General features: G+C 40.3%; 1 protein-coding gene across 1 annotated transcript in view; it reads left to right on the forward strand.

The window, feature by feature from the left end:
- The window catches only part of tmem132c (transmembrane protein 132C), a 109197-nt gene that overhangs the window by 45381 nt on the left and 42635 nt on the right, over window positions 1-21181 (forward strand). The window contains exon 3 of the mRNA XM_022752760.1: window positions 2569-2709. Coding sequence (XP_022608481.1) covers window positions 2569-2709 — 141 coding nt within the window. The remainder of the gene's footprint in view (window positions 1-2568; window positions 2710-21181) is intronic.

Below are 21181 nucleotides of genomic sequence, written 5' to 3' on the forward strand. Positions count from 1 at the left end.
GGGTAAAGGTGATTTAGTACTGAACTTAAATGACGTTAAGGAACTCAAAAGAGACAGATTTTTAAAAGGGAAAGGTCAGAACCACTACGATAGAGATCTAGGACTTTTAGTCCCTAGAATGGGCCAAGCTGCAAAACTGCTGCATCCTACGTTACAACTCAATAGCATGTTTTCATTAGACCTTCCCTTGCCTTGTAAATGCCCATGCCTTTCATCCTCCATGGCCACAGTTTATGATGTAGGTTGTCTGTGGTAAATTTGTCTCCAAGCCTCAACTGAGATGAATGTGATGACATCAATACGGTTATTTTTCAGACCTGACAACATTCCCCCAGAGCCCACAGAGACATTATACAACTGTTATACACACGCTGAGAAGTACTACCCATGACATGTAAAATTACTCATGTGTAAAATTGCCAATGTTCCCTTTTAACATATTCTGTGTTTATATTACCCTAGCCTAACCATCCTAGTTCAGTAGTCTACTTCTTGTTCAAGTTTTTTTTCTTTTTTTTTACTGCAGCAATTATTTAATCATCTTCCTTTGCAAAATGTGGAATGACAACCTGATAAAAAGACAAGCATGTCAGATTTGTTTTGCCGTCTCCTCCCTAGTTTGACAACTTCTTGTTCCATTATGTTGACCCATTCAAGCACAGAGTGATCTTCAGTTCACAACTGTAAACACGAGACAGCGTAAGAGGATGGATGTTTTTATTTCTGTAAACCTATAGCCTTTCGACTGTCACCCTCTGGTCGGGACAGGAAACCAAATAAATCACTCATATGGGTGCAACATCAACCCCCGCACACTTATGCATGCTGCTCATACACACATTCACCTTCTCTTTGTTGACTGGAAAAAGACAAAGTCACTGCTGAGAGATGATGAATGCGTCCAGGTTTGTTTTCATTCATAAACCCGATATCTGTTGGTGTTGTCAGGTGCAACACCTTAAAGTTCACCTCACGTCACACATGCTCTGAAAGATGGCCGTGGTGGCAAGAATTTATGACTCTATTGTTGCCCAGGCCGACACAGATCTCATCTCCAAAGACAAAAATAGACAAAAAATATTGTGATGTTGAGACTAAACATGTGATGTTCTGGCAAAATCTGTAAATGTCTACTGGCCTTCGTTCATATACACACACACACACACACACACACACACACACACACACACACACACACACACACACACAAAGGAGAGGAAAGCAGCTGGAAAAAAAACACATCAAAACATCTTACAAACACTGCAACACAAAATATGATCTCTCACACAAACACATGCACATATGGAGTGCTAACACACATGTATGCACTCACACATTCACAGTTACCCTTATGTGGTGCGTTTATCTTCATTCTCATAGAGACAGGAAGAGCATACCATCTGTCATATTACCCATTTTCACTTCACATATAACCCCCTTCACAACATTATAAGACATCACATCAAAGAAAGAGGCTTGACTGGAGAGGGCAGACACACTCATCGGCATACAGACAGGCAATCGCATAGTGCATGTTAAAGTGCGGCAACAAATTCAGGATGAAAGCAAAGTCCCATCTTTGGTCTCATCTGCCAACCTGGTATGGATTGGATAGGGAAAGTGATTGGGCCTTCTGCTATAATTTAGTCTTCTCTTCAATCCCACAAGTTCGCTGTCACTCTCACACCAAATCACACGTGCCTTTGAGCGTGTTATACTATGGAACATTAGAGTAAGTCTTTGTCTAAGTCTTTTTTATGTCAGCACTTGCACCCTTCGATCACTCTTCTGTACAACGGATATGCTTCATAATATGGGTTAACGTAAAGGGAGGTTTTCATTTCCATTTTTTTTTCTTTCTTTTTTTTTCTGGACATTTTCCTCCTTTGTAGTCGGCACTGAGCTAAGGACATTGACGCAGTAATTTTCCTGCAGTCAAAGAAATCTTTTCATAATGTCCTATTCAGACTGCAGGAGAGTGAATGTATTACTTAGGGAGGTAAAAGAGGGACAGGAGAGGCATAATGGTGCGGTCACATCCCCCTTATACCCTCATATAATGTCAAACAACACATCCACAACTTATGGTTATAAAAAGAGAAGTTTTTTTTTTCTTTTTTGATTCACTAATTTTGATACATCATAGTTTGAATCAAATATAATGATATTTTAGCATATTTCCAATTATCAGACGGATTAGGATACACACATTGCACATTAAAATAGCAGGTGTTTTGGTTACCTGATTAACTGGTGGAAGACATAAGATAAGACACATGTTTAAAACAACCAGTTGTTCTCTTGGGAAAGGAAAACAGTGTGATCAAAACCACAATAACAGCTGTGACATCTTTTGAAGACAACACAGTGCGGTGAACCATCTGGAAGATGTATTTCGAGACAGAGTGAAGGCGGGAAAAAAAAAAAATCATTGTCTTTGTGGACGCAGCTGCTATGCATGGATCAGCTGGAGACATCCAACGATTCACTGAAATGAGGGTCTTTTTGGGAACAGAGGAGAATCGTTGCGCCTCATCCCTTCATAGACATGTCTCTCTTTCTCCTCAGGGTTAAGTTGAAAGAAGGAGTGACGTTTCTTGGGGCTCGTCCAAGCAACCCAACTCAGTGGATAGTTAGCCAGGATGTCAGGAGTGAAGGCCACCGGGTGGTGACTCTGCACTGTCGCAGGAAGGAGTCCAGTTATGATCAGCAAAGGTAAGCAGATAAATGACTTCACTTTAAAGGAACACATCAACGTGTTATACGTATACATATAAAACTTATACTTTTCCTTAGTAAAGTGCTAAAGGATATGAACGTGTCTCCATTCCATTACATGTTTGTTTGTGTTTGACATACAGTATACCTTATTACCGTACAAAGTTGACAACACACTAGCAAACAGTTGCCTATTCATACCTCCAGCAGACACAGAGCAACTAGAATTATTTAGAGTACACAAGGTAAATGTAAGTCCAATATTCACTTTCCCTTTGGCTCTGTTTTGGTCTCTACCAACTCCCAAGGGAAATTCAGGGTCGCTGCTAGCTTTAGCTACTAGGTAAATACTTCACTATTGCTAGCTAACTTTGTCTGCAATTTGCGGGCCATGAAACCAAAACAATGAGCTGAAAGACACTAAAATCAGTAAGTGATAATTCCCTGTTTGTTCATTAATACTGGTGACGCCTTCCACAATACACATAGTCATTGTGTCCATTGTTAATTTAAAAATATTAATTATAGAAGCTTTAAAAACTGAACACTGATTAATATATTTATCTGGTCTTTACTGGATTTTAGTTATATCGCATAGACTTTAAAGTAGACTTTATAACACAAGGAAAAAGTATTTGAATTATTTTACGGCTGCTACAAGCTCTCATTTTCTCACATTTTTGACACTGAGTTAGTAGCAAGATCACTTAGATTGAGTAATGGTCCAATCTTCTCAAAAATGTTTTTACAGTCTTTTATATCACCGTCATTTCAGAGAGTGCTACTGCTGATCGTTCACATTTTGCAGGAAACACACAAGCACTGACACATACAGTGTGAATGGCTACCTAAGTGATGTTCCCTTTACTGAAATGACACACTTGACTTGACATAAAGGCCATGGGATGTGTCTGTTGAGACCACTGTGGGGAGGGAAAAATTGATAGACTAACGGAATACCCCCCTTCTCTCTCTTCATCCTCACTCTCTTTTTTATTTGCATACTTATTTTCTCCGCTGCCATAGCTGCTATAGCTGCCATAGCTTCAAAGTTGTTTTGGTCATTTCCTATCTGTATTCACGTCCTTAAACTAATCTGGCAGATAGAGCAGTGATTGCCAGCACTGGGAAAAAGGTTGCTGTTAATTAACTGCTGATTGAAGGCCTTTGTGTGTTTTAATGGTTTTCCTTCTCGGATCAGGAAGTAGTTTTAATAAATCTAACTTTCTAGTGACAGGTGTAATTTTATGGATTAGAGACAGATTTGGGGTGGGAGAAAACTCAACTTATTTGCTCTTTAGCTTTCGTTCCACTTAGCAAATTCTACACCACCCCCTTAAGAAAACAGGACACTTGACATTGCAACTGCAACTTTATAATCAAAGTTGTTTAGGGGTTATTTAAGTGTAGAGCAGTCTATGAAACATGTGTAATTTGAATCTGTTGGTTCAGTGATTTGTTTAGACATGCTGCTATTAGTGGATCACTGCGAGGAATGATTGCAGTGTAACTACAATTCCACAGCCCATAAAACAAAGATAGCTGCGCCTTCCTTTGAATGGTCGTGGCTGTAAAATCAGAAGCAGCTAATGAAGATTTCCTTTAATTGACATGTCATACAGTAATTTGTTGTGCGAGACCGCGGTGCAATGTCATGCTGTGGCGGATGTGCCAGTGGCATGTTTTGAACATAGTTTTAATATTTTCACTTCTCAGAGCATACAGTACAACTTTACTTTATTAGCAGTCAGTTGCAAACATGAACTGCCTTGGGAACTGAAAGTCGCCTCCGCACAGAAACTTCTTTTCAGACCTTCCATTCTCTCAAATAATAAGTTCTGACATCTCAGTCTTATAAATAGAAAGGTTTCAGCTTACTGCAAATACACAGGGACGCAAAACATGCTGCTAATAATTTGACTTAACAATGACGGCCAGAATATCTACCTACTGTAGTTTGTGATTATGACTAAAACCACATACTGAAAATGATTTCTATTGCCAGATTCATTGTTAATTTTAGCATGAAGCCTGAATGCTGAAAGCCACTTTGATTCTCTTTGGCAGCTGGCGTCAGCAGTTTAGTGAATTCTCTCGGAAATACATTCACGTTTTATTTGTGGAATAAAATGTTTGTTTTAAAATCCCAAATCACTAATTGCCAAACTGAATGTGTGAGGGCCTGCCCGAGTCTGTCCAAGCTGAATTCTCGGCCTTTAGCAATAACGTTCCCATGGATCCAATATAAAAAGCCTGTGCGGGGCTCTGAGCGGAGCTGCAGCATCTTGAACAACATTAAAAAGGAGATTTCAACAAACTGCAGCAGAGAGCAGCAACACTTGGCAGCTGGCTCCTCCTTCCCTCCGGAGCCGCCGCCCCACCTCCCCTCTTTTATGCAGGTATTATTCTCTCTGCTCTACCTCATGACCTCACCTCCACTGCCACACACACGCTGGCTTGCTTTGTTACTGTAGTAAAATCATGTTTTATTGATTTACTAAGCGAAGGAGCCCAAGACAAGTGTGAGCATATTTAGTCTAATCCCTGCTGTTTGGGCCATGTACGATGGACTGCTCCTTAATCCCCACAGCTGTCAAAGTCACTTCACAGAGAAGACCAAAGACGCCCCATGATGGCTATATAATACACAATGCTCCAGTTTTTCTTTCGTCTTGTCCTCCCTGCTCCCAGTCATTTCAATGAAGCTCTTTTAGAAGGGGATTAAACGTAGCTATCTCATCTGTTGAGCTGTCATTCAGCCCTCTTTCTTCTCTCCTCCTTTCTCGAGGATATGAGCATGACGAGGTGTGAGGATGCTGTAGGTCAAACAAATGTGGATCTGGTTTGCATCTTAATTTTTGTTTTGTTTTTTATGAAGAACTTTTTAAGATGAACATGGTTGTCCATTTATCCGCCTGTGAGGTCTGAACTGCATTTAGACACTGCTTTCATTCTCAACAGCCCCTCTCCCTAAATGTACAATGTATTTGACCAGTGAAAACCTGGATGTTTGGGTGGTTTTCATTCTTAATTACTTGTCCTTATCTATAGTTAATTGTGCTCATGTCTGTTTTGGGTAAAGTTTATAATTTATCAGACTACAGCACCGCCTTATTATTAAAATGTTCACTTCCAATCCTGTTAGGAAGGTGCTGAAGGATACAACTTGTGAAAAGTATTTCTGTTTTTGTTACTCCACAAGTTAATCATTCGAATCAAATCATTTTGCCCTTGAAATTCCCCAGCATTATATATTATTATTGTATATATATATATATATATATATGTATATATATATATATATATACACACACAGACAGAGACACTTAAACCTCTGTGATGTAATCAAGGAAATGCATTGTTTGGATGGAGGCTGAGAGATTTTGAAACTAAACAAATGCATGTTTTTTCAAAGAGTGAATTATCGATTGTCAGCAGCTTTCACATTCCTATTCTTTTGTTTTATACATTCTATATTTTTTTATATGTTTTATAGCAATCGCTTATTCTCGACTCTGGCCCCTAGTTGGGCTTTTACATGTGTAATGAAATTAAAAGAGTCAATAGCAAAAGCAACACAATTGATAACACCCTCCAATTAGCTAAAATCATACACAAGAACAGTCTAAATAGAGACAAACACAGCACAGCAACCTACAAGTAGCCAAACAAAAACAATTAACAATAGACAAAATTTCCTAGAGGAACCTTTGTTGTGAAAGAGTCTGTGTCTGGAGGTAACTTGATTTCAGGTGGTAATGTTTTCCAGAGTTGACAGCCCTTTATGGAGAAAGCTGATTGTCCAAATATACTGTAGTTCTTTGATGTGATAATTTACAGTTGCCATTCACCACACGCCTAGTTACTCTGTTACTGTTTGCCTTTGGATGTTTGCAATAATTTGAAAAGCAGTTAAAGAATAGCGTATCCGTTAAAGATGGAGACTCTTTCTCTTTGTTGTCTCAAGGCTGGAATTGAAAGGTAAGAGATAGGATCAGCGGGCGCAGCTGTTAGAAAGTGAGCTAATGACACCGGCATACATATATGTCATCAGTAACTGCTCTCATGATTGTGCCAAGGTTGGATTTTCATCTTAACACACACACACACACACACACACACACACACGGATCAAGAATTGGAGCCAGAGCTCTTAGTGTCAGCCATGGTGCAAATGGATCGTTGCCACTGCCACTGGACCTTGGATTGTAGAGTGGACTTAAGTGTCATTGAATAATGTCTGAGGGAGTGCTAATTGAAGCCAGTGTGTGTGTGTGTGTGTGTGTGTGTGTGTGTGTGTGTGCCATGATGGGAGGCCAGCCCCACTGCAGGCATGAGAGCACAGCGTTACTGGGTCAGGTGTACCCCATGTGCAGGTTCAGTCAGTCACTTGAAGCCGCTCACCCTGGCCAGCTGAGCCACTCCTTTCTTCCCATTCACAGCTGATGCTCCAACCACACCCGCCTCACTGTGAATACTCATTTAAAAAAAATCAATCAGACATGGCCATTGTGCGCTCTCTGCTATTTTCAACTTTCAAATTGACGCATCATTTTTTATACAACATAATATACATTTGTGACAGCTTTCATCAAACAATGTGAATTTCACCACACAACACATTCTTTTCAAGATGAATGACATATTTTGAATCTGCCCTGCAGACATTGGAATTTTGTCTTTGCCTGACTGGTGGCATCCAGCCTAATAAAAGCAATACTGAGGTGACATTTTTTCATCAAATGGTCCTACAGTGTAAAGACAGGTTGGGGTTTTTGACTGAAAATAAGTGAACTGACTTCCCCCTGAAGGAAACACTGCAAAACAGCTGACGTCAGTTCTTTTCAACTGAATGAAGGAAGTCTATTGAGTGTGCTATAATGAGTTAAAGCTAGAGTGTGAGACTTTTATATATAAATGAACATCTGTATTCAAGCCCTTTGCCAAACGAGGTCAGACAATGCTGATTAATGCTGTCATTACCAGGTAAATCTCCCTGTACTTCGCTGTATACCTAAGTCTTAAATCTGGTGTCTATGGCGACATTCCCATGCTGGCCCACTTGTAGTGATGTGTTTTACACCATTAATGATTGGTTTGCCAACCGTAGCAATGGAGATGAAGTTGGCTACGTCAACTAGGAGTATACCGGAAAAACCTAGGAAGAGTCAAAGAAAGGTTCTGATGTTCCAGATAAGAAAGAAACTTGACGTTCAGAGGATGGAAAGATTGCCATCGGTGTGGAGAGAACTGAAAAAAGAGGAGAGACTAAGGGCTGTTGCCTTGGACAGGCTGGTATTTGTAAAATATTTGGACTAGGCTATGTAGCTATTTCATTTACGCTGCCTAAATAATGGATTATTGTCTTGGAATAGCAGAAATTTCTCCGTATTTTTGTAAATATTTCTGAACACGAGCCCGGGCCTCTCCAGGGCTAATACTGTCGTAAGCATGTGTCAACAGTGTTTGTGTAATTAAGCGCACTGCAGGTTTAGTAGCTGTCCATTATTTTGTCATGAGCTGTTGTAATGAAAAGCCATATCTGCTCCAGTTGTGCTACAGGCTGGGTCGCACACAGTAAAGCTGCAATGGGTTAAAACAGATGAGACTGACTAAATAACAATGGATTTCGAATAAAGCACTTAATCATATAATACCTCCAGTAAGAGCCGGAATTAGTTGAAATTACCCTTCTTCATTATCTTCATATTGTGAGAGAATGTTGTGCTTGTTATTACTTTAAAGACTAAGTAATTAATTGATGGATTATTCACTACTTTTAAGCATATGCATTAATTAGGTTGAAGTTCTATAAGTAGCAATTTGCCCACTCAAAGCTTAGCACCTGTTACCAGGCGCAACAGACCTGGCTTTGGATTTCTTCACATCTTGAAACAGTATGTATGAGGCTCTAATGAGGATGATACTTACCCTGCATCAAAAGAGTTTAGAGAGTGGTGTATTTTCCTTTTTTTAATCACGATTCAAAAGGCCAAGGGGCGTCGAGTGGCGCAGTGGGTTGATGGGTTCGATTCCCTTATCGGACGGCCCTTTACTGCATGTCATTCCCCCTCTCTCTGCCTCCCCATTTCCTGTCTCTCTCTACTATATCCAATAAAGGCAAAAAAGCCCAAAAAAATATACTTAAAAAAAAAAAAAAAGACCAAAAGCTACGATTAACGATTCAGTGACGCTTTCTCCTCCACCAAACATGAAACCGAGTTGATAGTCAATAATAATTTCAAAAATAAAACATAAAAAGAAATGATTTCAAAAGAAAACAGGAAATCATAAATAACAAGTCCAAACAGTCATTTTAGGGGCAGATCATGACAATTATAGTGTTGTAGTTGAGTTCCTAACTTTTTTATGATGTTAATAATAAAAGTAATAATAATGTAGAATTGAGCAAAAAATTCTGGACAAAAAAAGTTTTCCAAGTTCCTATAAATGACCACCAGGAGCATGATGGGAAATAATCTAGTCTTGCAAATAGTGACCCTGCAAGATCCCCAGTCTTTACAAAAAACTCTTGTCTTTAGATGTGAGAGGGTGTCAGACTTTAATCTTTTAAATCTTTTCAAAGTCTTGGAGGCATAAGTTGCAAATGCTAGCATGGATGGCTATCGATCTCACTACTTACGGCAGTATAGTAAGTTGGTCATTTCCAAAGCCAACGGGCTTCATTAGCAAACTACAATGTTAGCTAACCTGTAATGTGTTTATAGGTTACGTTAAAAAATAAACCATAGCAATGTAACATACATGCAATGTGTTATCTGTCATCCTGTAAATACTTGCACCTTCTATTTGACAGGTTAAAATTTTCAGTGATGGCGCTACAGTACATCAAAGAAATCAAAATGAGTCCCAATAGAAAGGGACAAAATTGCTATGTGGAGTACACACATTGGCTGAAGTGCACTCTGGTAGATTGAAAAGTTCACTTTGTCACCATTAAAAGCGAGCCCATTCAAAACAAAAGCAGTCCTGCTTCCTCAGCATGTCATAAGCCATAAGTGGAGGCTTCAGTAAAAGTGCCATGTCTGGGCCTTGGTAGTTCATTAAGACTGTCTGGCTGCAGATGGATCTCCCTTGTGAGCCACCACTTCATTAATCCCCCACACTACACCCAGCAGATGGACAGCAGGCCCTCCACTCATTACAGCGACTGTGGGTGGGTGTCACATATATACTGTATATAGTAATCTTTTTTCATTTTCCAAACTTCAAACAGCCTCATTGTGGTCTGTTCAACATTGTCAAGAATCTGCAGAGTTTGGATTAATGTGATTAAAGTCATTGTACATTAATTTCACTATAAAGATACATGACTTTTCCTCTAAAGCAGACTTGTAAATCTCATCAATGTGAATGGTTGGGATCCCAGAGGGAAAGAAATCATACAGCTATGTAATAACGGGTGAGATTTGGCAGGGACCTCACAATTTATCTCAATATCAAAGTCTAGAGAAGCTTTACGAACATAATTATTTATACTTTGCAACATTTACTGCAAAACTGGAATGAAACAAAGCACCCGGGATAGCTTTTTTAGACCTCAAGGCCCCTGGAAAAATATGATACATCTTCACATAAATTCTTTTCACAATATACAGTGGCAAGAAAAAGTATGTGAACCCTTTGGAGTGACCTGGTTTTCTGCATTAATTTGTCATAAAATGTGATTTGATCTTCATCTAAGTCACAAGTTAAGACAAACACAATGTGCTTAAGCTAATATCACACAAACAATTACCATCTTTTTTTGTCTTTATTGAACACAACTATCAAACATTCACAGTGCTGGTGGAAAAAGCAAGTGAACCCTTTGATTTAATAACTGGTTGAACATCACTTGGCAGCAGTAACCTCAAACAAGCTCTTCTAGTAGCTGCTGATCAGACCTGCACAACGTTCAGGAGGAATTCTGGACCATTCTTCCTGACATATTTCTGAAGCTGTCTGGTGTGAACGTTTCTCTGAACAGCATCTCTGCTGGGTTAAGGTCTGGGCTCTGACTCCTTCTTTGAAGTCATTCTGTAGTAGATTTACTTTGATGTTTAGGGTCATTGTCCTGCTGCATCACCCAACTTCTACTGAGCTCTGGCAGGTGGACAGCCACCCTGACATTGTCCTGTAAGGTACCTTGATAAACTTGGAAATTAATTTTCCCCTCGCTGATGTTGAGCTCTCCAGGCCCAGAGTCAGCACAGCCCCAAATAATGATGCTCCCTCCTGTGCTTCACTTTCGGGATGATGTTTTCATGTCGGTTTGCAGTTCCCTATTTACACCTATGACACTGCAAACATTTTCCCAGTAGTGCTGTGGAGTGTCATTGTGCTTTTTGGCAAACGTCAGGGGGCACAGTGATGTGATGGAGTATTGAATCATCGTCGGCATATGGTAGACTCATACACAGAGATGTTAACCAGCTCCAATCATTATTTTAAGCCTTTAACTGTTGCGTAAGACACGTTTACACATAAATGAAGATAATTCCAAAGGGTTCACTCGCGTCCATGCTATTTCTGTGATTTCAAATTTGACTTGAAATTAGATGCTGAAACCTCATTTTAGCACAAATACATGTTTTTTTTAAGGTGCAACAGCCCAGAGAATGAGCCATACTCGGTAAGCTTTAATGCTGTATAATGTTGCATAAATGAAGACTGAAATGAAATGGCCCAATTACATTAGGGGCAAACAGGAATGTTAACTTGACAGTCTTAATGCTAACACCCTTAATAATGAATCAGCCCTATTCTCAGCGGACTCGCATTTACTGTAAACACTCTTCCTGGAGCCTCAGTATTTACCATTACACAACTGTCTACACTGCTCCATCTTCTTGTTCATCTCTTAATAATAGAAATGACATTTGATCTAGACTCATGTGTGACAGCCCAGCTTTTTACTGACGTTTTTTTTTTTTCTTCTTTATCAAGATGGAGTGAATAAGGGCTATTAGGTGCTAAAATGTAAGGATGATGAGAAATTTAAATTGCATTTAATGGAATAGACGTGCCTTGGTTTCCTTTATCACGTCTGAAGTAGAGATGTAGCATATTCTGTGTCTCCTCAGGACAGCCAGCTGATTACAGCAGTCAGCCCAGATTACATCTGACTGTTCAGGCTGCTCATCTCTTCCATTGCCAAGGAAACAATATGGGGAAATAATGTCTCAGTATGCCTCGTTGCACTTTTTCCCAGTTAAGTAATACGACAGTAATACCAGTCAATGGGGACGAGCTGATCTGTACTGCAGGTGACCATGAAGTTGGTTAGGTAACCCTCGTCAGATTTGAAAACTTACTAAGGAGATGCGAGGTTGCATGGGAACTCAGATTCACTCATCACGCCACGATGGATGCCGTCTATCAGAGTCTGTTTGTGGCTGGCACCATGTGGTAGATAGTGTATGTGGAGAGAAGGGACAGATTGTGGTTTGCATGTGTCCCAGAGAGTTCATGTGTTTCAGATTTATAAAGGTTTATGAGTGAATATCCTGCTCTTAGAGGTTAATCCTCTTGAGGATTAGATTGTTGCTACCAGTGTTTGGCGGGTTACATTAGGGTTTTTTTTTTTTTTTTTAGTTACTTTCAGTAAAACTGTTTTTTTTAATCTAAAACAACAAGTAAAAGTAGAGTTATGTAGGTCAATGCATTTATATTGTTGTTTTTTTTATTTTCTTGTACAGCAGTTTTAGATTTAATTGCATATTTGTACACTAAGCTGTTCCACCATGAGCCATGCCTACAACAAGCCAACTTTTGTTTTGTTGCTTTCTTTCTGGTGTTTATAACTGACACCTTATAATAGATGGAAAAAACTGACAACCTGACATATTTATCTGATTATTTGCAGTCACGTTCTGACCATTTGGCCTTTAAAATGTATTTAACACAGACATACGTGAATGTGAAGATTGATTTAAACATCATTCATTGATCATTTTGTGGTAACGCTTAAGATTACAGCCTACAAAAAACAGTGTAATCATTTTGAACATACTGGGTATCAGTAAATGACTTAGCTGTACTGGGACAACTAGTACAAGTGAAAAAGAGAATAGGTCAAGGAATTATGGAAGTAACAATTTTAATGCTTAAATTTATTTAAAAATGATGATATCCTTATGAAAATCACTCTGGAAATTACATTCTAAAAGGTTTTTGAATATGGAGTACTTACTGACTGACTACAGTATACAGTATCACGGTTACGCCTAAACCAGGGAGACGGGATCTGTAGCTATAGCTTTTAAATTGTATGTGCATGTTTTATAAATGACAGTAAAGTTTGGTGGAACTTTATCCATCTGACAATCAAAACTTATGTTATAATAGAAACAAATAAGCTTTTATGTCCTCGTATGTCATATCATAAACAAGGAAGAAGCCATTCAGTCATTCAAACACATTTATCGGATGTCTTCGTTGGATTTTTTTTAAAAAAAGGACGACATACAGCAAAAAGAAGATGGTATCGAGCCATTCATCACTCACAAATCACATCAATTTTCTCTTCCATTTTTTTGAAAGCATTCGGGAGTAATTCCATTCGAGCCACTGTCTGTTCATTTGGTGACAGTGCAGTACCATCACACCAAAAAAATCAATGTGTGGGAGAAGACTATTAGTGTGTTTGTGATTATATTTAAAATGTACATTTAACAAATTACTAAATGAGTAGATTTTTTTTTTATAGTTCATTAGTAAACAGTGGTCTCGCTTACTGCACAACTGGATGGAGCAGACCAACTCCCCTCTGCCTCTGTGAGGGATCAGGAGCCTTTGGTTTATTTTTGAAATATAGTGTGAAACAAAGGCCACAAATAAGCACATGGATTTATTTCCTGTGCTTTTCCCCAATAAATAAATGTATGACTGTCCCAGCTGCAGAAATTTCCCTATGTTTTCAGAGCAGACAGACGCAGCTTTGGTGAAATTAGACCTGTGGTTAGATCAAAATTGTTGCTGTGCTCGCTGCAGGTAGCACTCAGCCAGAGAGACAAAGTGTGTTGAAATATAAACATCGAATTGTCTACAGTCATTCTGACAAACATACTGGTTGGTTGTTTCTCTTCTAATTACATCTTTGTAGTGTCTATTGAATAAGGACTGAGCGTGGTTCGCCTCAACCAGCACTCCGCCTCTGATGAACATCAACCGAGAAAAGGCTCCACTTGTCTTTAATATTGCCACTCAAATTTCACTCAGAAACTCCCTCCCAACAGATTTATCAAACTGAATAGGCAAAAGAAACCTTGGCCTGCAGTTGGCTCTAATTAACCTCAGTTTAACTTGGCCTTCAAGATGATTGGCTTTTATACCGAAGCCTTTTTCCACTTAAAGAAATGCCTGCTCTGGCGCCAACGCTGTCTCATTTCTCTAACCTGCACGGGAGAAATATTTAAATGAGCCTATTAAAAGAGACCCTGGGCGGTTGAGTAAAGTATAGTAGCAGTAGTTGGAGAAAGAAGGGGGTGGGAGGACGCGCACGCACAAAGGGATGTTGAAGAAGTCAGTACATGGTACACAAATGGGCAACTCTGCTTTCAGTCAGAAGCAGATTCAGTCAACCAGAAGACAAACAGAAAAGGTACGAGTCACATCCTCTGGCCTGCACGACGGCGCTTCTGCGTGCTAACACTGACAAGCAATCTTTTGCTGTCCTCCGTTATCATTCCTCGCCGAACAAGTAGAAAGCAGGACTCTGTCCAGCTGATAGCGTGCAGCGGAAAAGTAGGATGCCACTGTGGCCAGTGCGGAGGCAGGCCTTACCAGCTCTGACATGTAATCAGGCGGTGTGTACACCTCAGTGGGCCACGAGGGAATCAGCAGCTGGACCCCGAGCGCCTCGACACCGCAGGACCAGCGGACATGTCCATGGCTCCAGATGAGATGCCACACTCTGTACATGTCACCTCTCCCCCCCCATTGAACCCGCACACGTAAACACCTGGTACAGATACACGGCCGTACGCGCACATGTAAACAGAGATTCACGTGTATCGTGGAAGGTTCTCGGGCTGTCCTTGGCTGGGTGGAGGTCTGCGAGCTGGAAACACATCCCTCACGACCTTCAGCACAAGACCATATTCATGATGTACCGTCATTACAAGACCTTGGTGCATATTATCTGCAAGATTTTCACGGCCGATGTGTCCGTCAGTGACAGCAAAAGCCACAACAGCATCTTCGTCATGTTGCGTGAGCGGCTCAGGCTGATGCAGCCAGACACTTTTGTGTTCGTCTGTCGTCACGTGACCGAACCCAACTCTTTTTTTTTTTCGCATTGAATCACTGCGCTGAATATGTAAATGGATGCCATTAAAGCTCTCTTTCTTTAATTAGTCTTTAGATTTCATGACTGAGTGCTTCCAATTATGGATCAATGTCTCATTTCTGCACACAGACCTCTGGGTGTGTGAAGGGAGTTTTTCCGCTACAAAATGCTTTATAATTTCTCCTCTGCTAAGACGGCCGCTCAGATCACACTCCCTAACTTGCTGATCAATGAGAAATTCTGCTGGTGTGCGCCGACTGATATGTGTAGTATGTGCACGGGAAAGGTTTTTTTTTTTTTTTCCATAAACACGATCAGATTTCCACAAATATATAGTTTGATTTATGGAAGAGCCCGTCTGAGTTTGTCCTGTTGACGTGTGTATGGTGGATGCGATATTGTTGGGGAATATAGGGCTGATGTGAGTGTAATTGCTCTGGTAGTAATTTAGCACTGAGCTCATTAAGTGGTGCATAAGAGGGGGCTAAATTCTGCTTAATACCTAAATGCACCCCTGACTGGGAGCCGGGTGTTTTGGGAGAAGGTGCTGATCTAGCACTTTTGAGACTGTAAAATGCTACTCATGTGTTTTAAAAAAGGGCCTTTGGGGTCCATGGGTTCAGTTCCAAGAGCCCATGATAGCAGCTCAGGGGTTTTATGAATCCAAAACATTAACTAATCTTACCGTTAATTGGCTTGTGACAGTCAGTGTTTCCACATGTGGTACTAATGCCCGTGTTCATACAGAAAAGGGAAAGCTTCCGAGCTTCTGTTTTTCTTTTAACTTTATTTCTCATACGGATTGATAGTGAGCCCTAAGATCAGTCAAGGAAGTTCAAAATGTGGAGCATGCATTGCAATAATACACTTATTTCCAATCTACAGACTGAGATACAGACTATTCTTCATCCTCTCAATACGCATTTGTGTCCATAAATTTACATTATTGTTTTTAATTCAAGATTAATCGAATGAGGGATCAAATAATCTGTGATATAATTACTGTGTTTTCGCAGTGAATGAGCAGTCAGATCCTCATTGCATAATTCAAAGTGGATGCAAATTGACCATTTGTGATTACTGGGCAGCCTTTCGTCAAGCTGCTAATGCACTGATCTTTTATTGTTTGATAGCTACAACATAGATAATCAGTGGTTAATTTGCAGTGAAATGTAAAAAGTGGATGATAAATTATTTGAAAGTCTCGGCACATTTGGAAGCCGGTCTTAGTACCAAGAAAACAACGTATGCTTTGGGCTTTTTAGATGTGAAAGTATAGCCAGTGAGTGGGTGACACGCACATTTATTGTGTTTCTCTGAATTAAAATGGATCTCTTAGGTACAACTAGGATTGTAGGAGCTGTGCCTCCATCAGTATCTCACCTTTCTGATCCATGGGAGACTGCATTAAGACCGAGGTACAAGGCAGTCATGCCCACACAGCCTCTGCATCTCTTCCTCACCAGCACTATTGTCATTATCACAAACAAAGCAGGTCTGTTTGGAAATGTGTTTACGGTTGTATAACGGCAGGAGTTTAACTTGTATGCATGTGAACATACTGTACGTGCAGCTGTGCATGCATTAGTTATCATGTGACTGTGTGTTGTATATTTGCCGACAGCATTATTATTTTTTTTGCCTCATATTTTTAAAGGCCTGTGCTGTAATTACACGAGGTGAAATGCCCCTCACGTAGATCTTTGCACTGCTTTTAATAAGATGCTGGCACAGAGCGTGCTATGCTGTTACGGCAAAATCGACATCTTGCTCTGTTGTCCTTATTTACTACTGAACCTGTTTGCAGAACACATGCTGTAATATTGAGCTGATCCTTTTCCCTGACTCTTTCACCCTTTTTTTGTGTCCCACACAGCCTGGACCTCAACCTTGCACATCCTACAAGCTGGGTGGGGTGGGGTTGAGGGGGGGGTGTTGAGATGAAATAGAGTGCCATTGATCTGATAGTCCTGGCCCCTCTGGTCAATGACTCTTGTGTGTTCTCCAGGTTCTGTTACCATGCCAACGGTAGCAGAACTGAAAGGACCCAGGTTGTGTGGGTCTTTAAGGACTTTTCTGAGGAGGACAGGCGCTGCCAGTGTCACAGCACCTGCAGGTGCAAGGGCAGGCCCCGGACGGTCACACCCGCAGATCTGCCAGAGGGAGCATGTACAAGGAGGAGGAGGGATCAGTTTATCTGCACAAACGTTTGCATCACCACCCCCAGGGCTCAGTGTCTGCTGCCCCCTAGTGTGTGTGTAGCTGAGTTATCAGCAGCTTTGCTGCACCGTTCCCAGTGGTAAATGTCTGTTATCCAGCCTTGAGATGAGTGATTTGATGTGGGGAAAATTGAGTGTAACCGTCGGCACAAGTAGCAATTTATTATATTGCAATTTGCTATTTAGATATGAATGAGGCAGATATAGAGTGCAGCTGACTGGGAAGTGATGTCTGATGCAAAAGAGTCTGAGGTCACTGGTGATGAGAACTACCGTCATTATGGATCGATTACACCGTGGAGCCTACTTCAGCTGATGGACTCTAATGACGACGCAGTGCAGAAAAGCATTTAGTTTTGATTAGACTATTGTTGGCATGGTGCATTTCATTAACTCCAAGATGAGATTTTGTTGTCTGGGAATTGATATGCCACTGTTTGTGCCTGGGCTAACACACTGACTGTGCCTTGTTTCCCTGAAGGCAATCCGGAGCGAGTTAAGAAACAAATGTATTAATGGAATATTCCCCTCCTGACACTCTTCTACCTTTTACATCCAACGTCCTTCCCCTTTTTATGCCCCCCAGACAAATTGACTTTTAACTAGCCTGACTGTCTGGAGATATACTGTCTCTACTTTCTTGCCACACCATATTACTGCACTGATAAAATGTATGTGTAAAATACTGTCTTTTAGGCTCTGTACAGAAGCTGACCAACCTGCCAACTAAACGTTTTTATTGAAGTGCCAGTAAATGATTTGAGTGATAAAAGCAAAAGCAAAGCAATGACAAAAATGCTTCTCTGTCCAAATGTGGCAGCTAGGAAGACTGAATTCCCCCTTTTCCCGTACAGAGAGAGAGAGAGCAGTGTGTGTGTGCGTGTGGGAGTTGAATATTTTAGCTGATGAATGCTGCAGAAAACTGTTAAGCTAATCGGAAATTTGATCCCCTTATTGGGTTTGATGCACACAAGCCAGAAGCCCTCGGTTTGTGCCCATGCTTCATTATAATCGTATAATTAATAGTGCTCAGCCCTTTTCTCTGTGTGCATGTTAGAAAGGGGTAAAGAATAAATGATTAAATTAAAGGGAATCTGATGCTTATTAAAAGTGGGTTTTAATTCAGGCACTGTAGGTTATTTGAAATGTACCAGCCCGATCTTTCTTCTTTTTTTTTTAATGCGCTCCTGGAGAATGAGATCAATGGAAATTTTATTTACAGAATTTATTTCTTGTCATTTCGAAGAACAAAGGAGTGTGATGTAGAACACCTTTTTGAGAGTATAGATCCCTGTATTTTAGACTTATTTTTATTATTTATTATTCCAGGAACTTTATACCTTTATTGGACAATAGAGATGACAAGGAATGGGTGCAGAGAGAAGATGAGGAGCGTGCAGAAAAGATCCCCAATCAGACACCAGCTTCGAACTTTGCAGTCAATAGTGTCCCAACGAACACTTTTCAAGTTGTCGTATGTGTCTAACTTAATTATTTTGTAAAAGTAGACAATAATAAACATCTCCCAACCCTCCTGTAAAACAAACACATTAGTTTCTACTGACCAAATATAGTAAGAAAAATACTCCTGTACAAGTCAAAGTTGTGTATTAAAAAAGTAAAAGTATATTATCAGCACAATATACTTTAAGTGGCCAAAAACAGCCCCAGTGACTTATATATCATTGTATATTATCTTATTGATTCATATTGAGTCATAGAAATGATTCATTAACGTGTAAGCAGCATTTTACTGTTGCATTTGGTCAGAGAGACTAAAAGAGACAATGTAACTCAATAATCTGTAACAAAGCATCATATTTTTTAAATTGATCGTAACTTTTGATATAAAATGAAGTATGTAGTTGAATAGCAGAATGAAGAAGAGGAAATAAACCCTCAAAACTGTACTTTCTTCTCTAGATACATCCGACTGTTTTGTATTCTTGTTTAACATTAGCAGCTACTGAGCAAAGTGTGCTAGACACGCACAGGGATTTGTATTATGGCAGGACAGTGTGGAGTGTACTCAAGAAGAACTTGTATACCAAAAAAAAAACAAAACAAAAAAAACAGACATGGCAAAGGATTTATGCTTCTTGCTGTAAAGTTTAAACGACTGTTACCAGAATCTGTGCTTTTCCATCGTACTCCCACACCTCCGACACAACCTTTAAAAAGAGAGCTTCTTTTAACACCCTGCTTTATTATTTCCTCTATTTTTGTTCTGCCAGTTTAAAGGTGTGTAAATGAATGTCAGTTGACGCACCGTAAATCAAAAGGTATTGGTTTAGGATCTCGGGAGGAAATGATCACAACATGAGGGATGGCCCGGCTCGCCTGACTGGCCTCTCGCTGCAGCCTTCACGTAGGAGACACTTTGACATGTTTGAAATACAGAATTCCCGCACGTACACACTGATCCGTATAAACACACACTCGCATGCACACACGGCCACACGCCCACGCACTCAACACAAACCCATACGTTCAGAGGCAGCTCGGCATTAAAGTTTAATCAAATGTAAAATTGGCGTTGTTTTCAATGTCATATTGACAGGTTAATGTTGGGGGCTGCGTGGTGGCTGTGGGGTCCCGTCTGCGGGCACTTTGTACAGAGGGATGTTTATAGCTTACAGGAACACTGTTTGTGGAAAGGAAAAACAAAATTAGATGCTTTGAATTCGGTGGTTTTATTTCCTTACAGTGTGTCTAACCTTGAGAGAAATTTCATGTTGACACTTTTATAACCAAGACACACTTGAAATTGGTTTAGAAATGAAGGTGGGTCTTGATTTTTGGAAAAGCTGATTTACTGTATTGTGCTGTCTGTTTGACAATTGCACGCTTGTACAATTCTTCTATCTGGCTCTAACTCTCCTGTGGCCACTACATACCATATACAGTATCTCCACATAATCATGAACCTCCGAAGCCACAGAGGCAGCTACACCTCGCTGACATTTATCACTATTATTCTACATCCTGTCTTCCCTTTATTCGACAGTGTTTCAGGGGGAGTTTACACCTTTTTCTCCTTCTGTCACTATCTTTCTTTCCATTCTGGACATGGCTGAATTGAAAAGGTCTGCTGGGTATAGGCGTCTGGGGGTTCCTTTCCTCCTACGCTTCCAACCCCAACCCCACCCTGCCAACGCTGAAACCCCTGCTTCCCACCCTTTTCAGAAACGCACTGTGTCTGACTGGAAAAAATTCTTTGGAGTATAAAAATACTAATGGACTTACCACACCTGCTTTGTGCTCAAGTTTCTTTTGCCTAACTAGAGGAAGTTTGATATTCCTGTACAGTTCTCGACCTCCACACACAAAATGTACTATGAAATTAGCCTATTAATAAATTTTAACTAATAATAAGTATCCACGGATCTCCGGTCCATAGGCGGTGTTTCTTCCCTTTGCTTTTCAAATTGATGCTTTCTGTTGTCTGCGCTGACATTTTGGATTTTGAACGTATCCATGACTACAGTACATTCAGGCTTAGAGTGATTTGCTTTGATTGCAGAGGGGCTGTGAAAATGTGACTTGAGTACTCTGGTTTGTGGTCAGGGTTCCCTCAGCAGAGAGATTATGCTCCATGCTGTGACTGCTGGGCTCCTTTCTCAGAAATCAGGCCTAAAAAGAGATTCTGGAAGCTTGCTGGAAGCAGCCTGCGGTAATTTACTTCTAATGGGCCCCTCATGTAAGACATTCATTCTGATGGGCCAGACTGTTCTGTCTGTCCTAATAACATTAACAGCTCCTATTCATGTACCATTATTGTTGTCATATCATATGACATATCCATCCAATTATTCATGCATCTGTGCATCATGACGTCATCTGTTTTCATCCCTTTTATTTCCCATATTTTACACATGTGACCAAAAACACCAGTCACTGAGGTTAGTCTGGGTGTTAGCTGCCACTGAGGTCATGTCTTTACTGTATTTCG

This window comes from Seriola dumerili, unplaced genomic scaffold (genome assembly GCF_002260705.1).
Source record: "Seriola dumerili isolate Sdu_G_001 unplaced genomic scaffold, Sdu_1.0 BDQW01000017.1, whole genome shotgun sequence".
In the NCBI taxonomy this organism is placed as follows: Eukaryota; Metazoa; Chordata; class Actinopteri; order Carangiformes; family Carangidae; genus Seriola; species Seriola dumerili.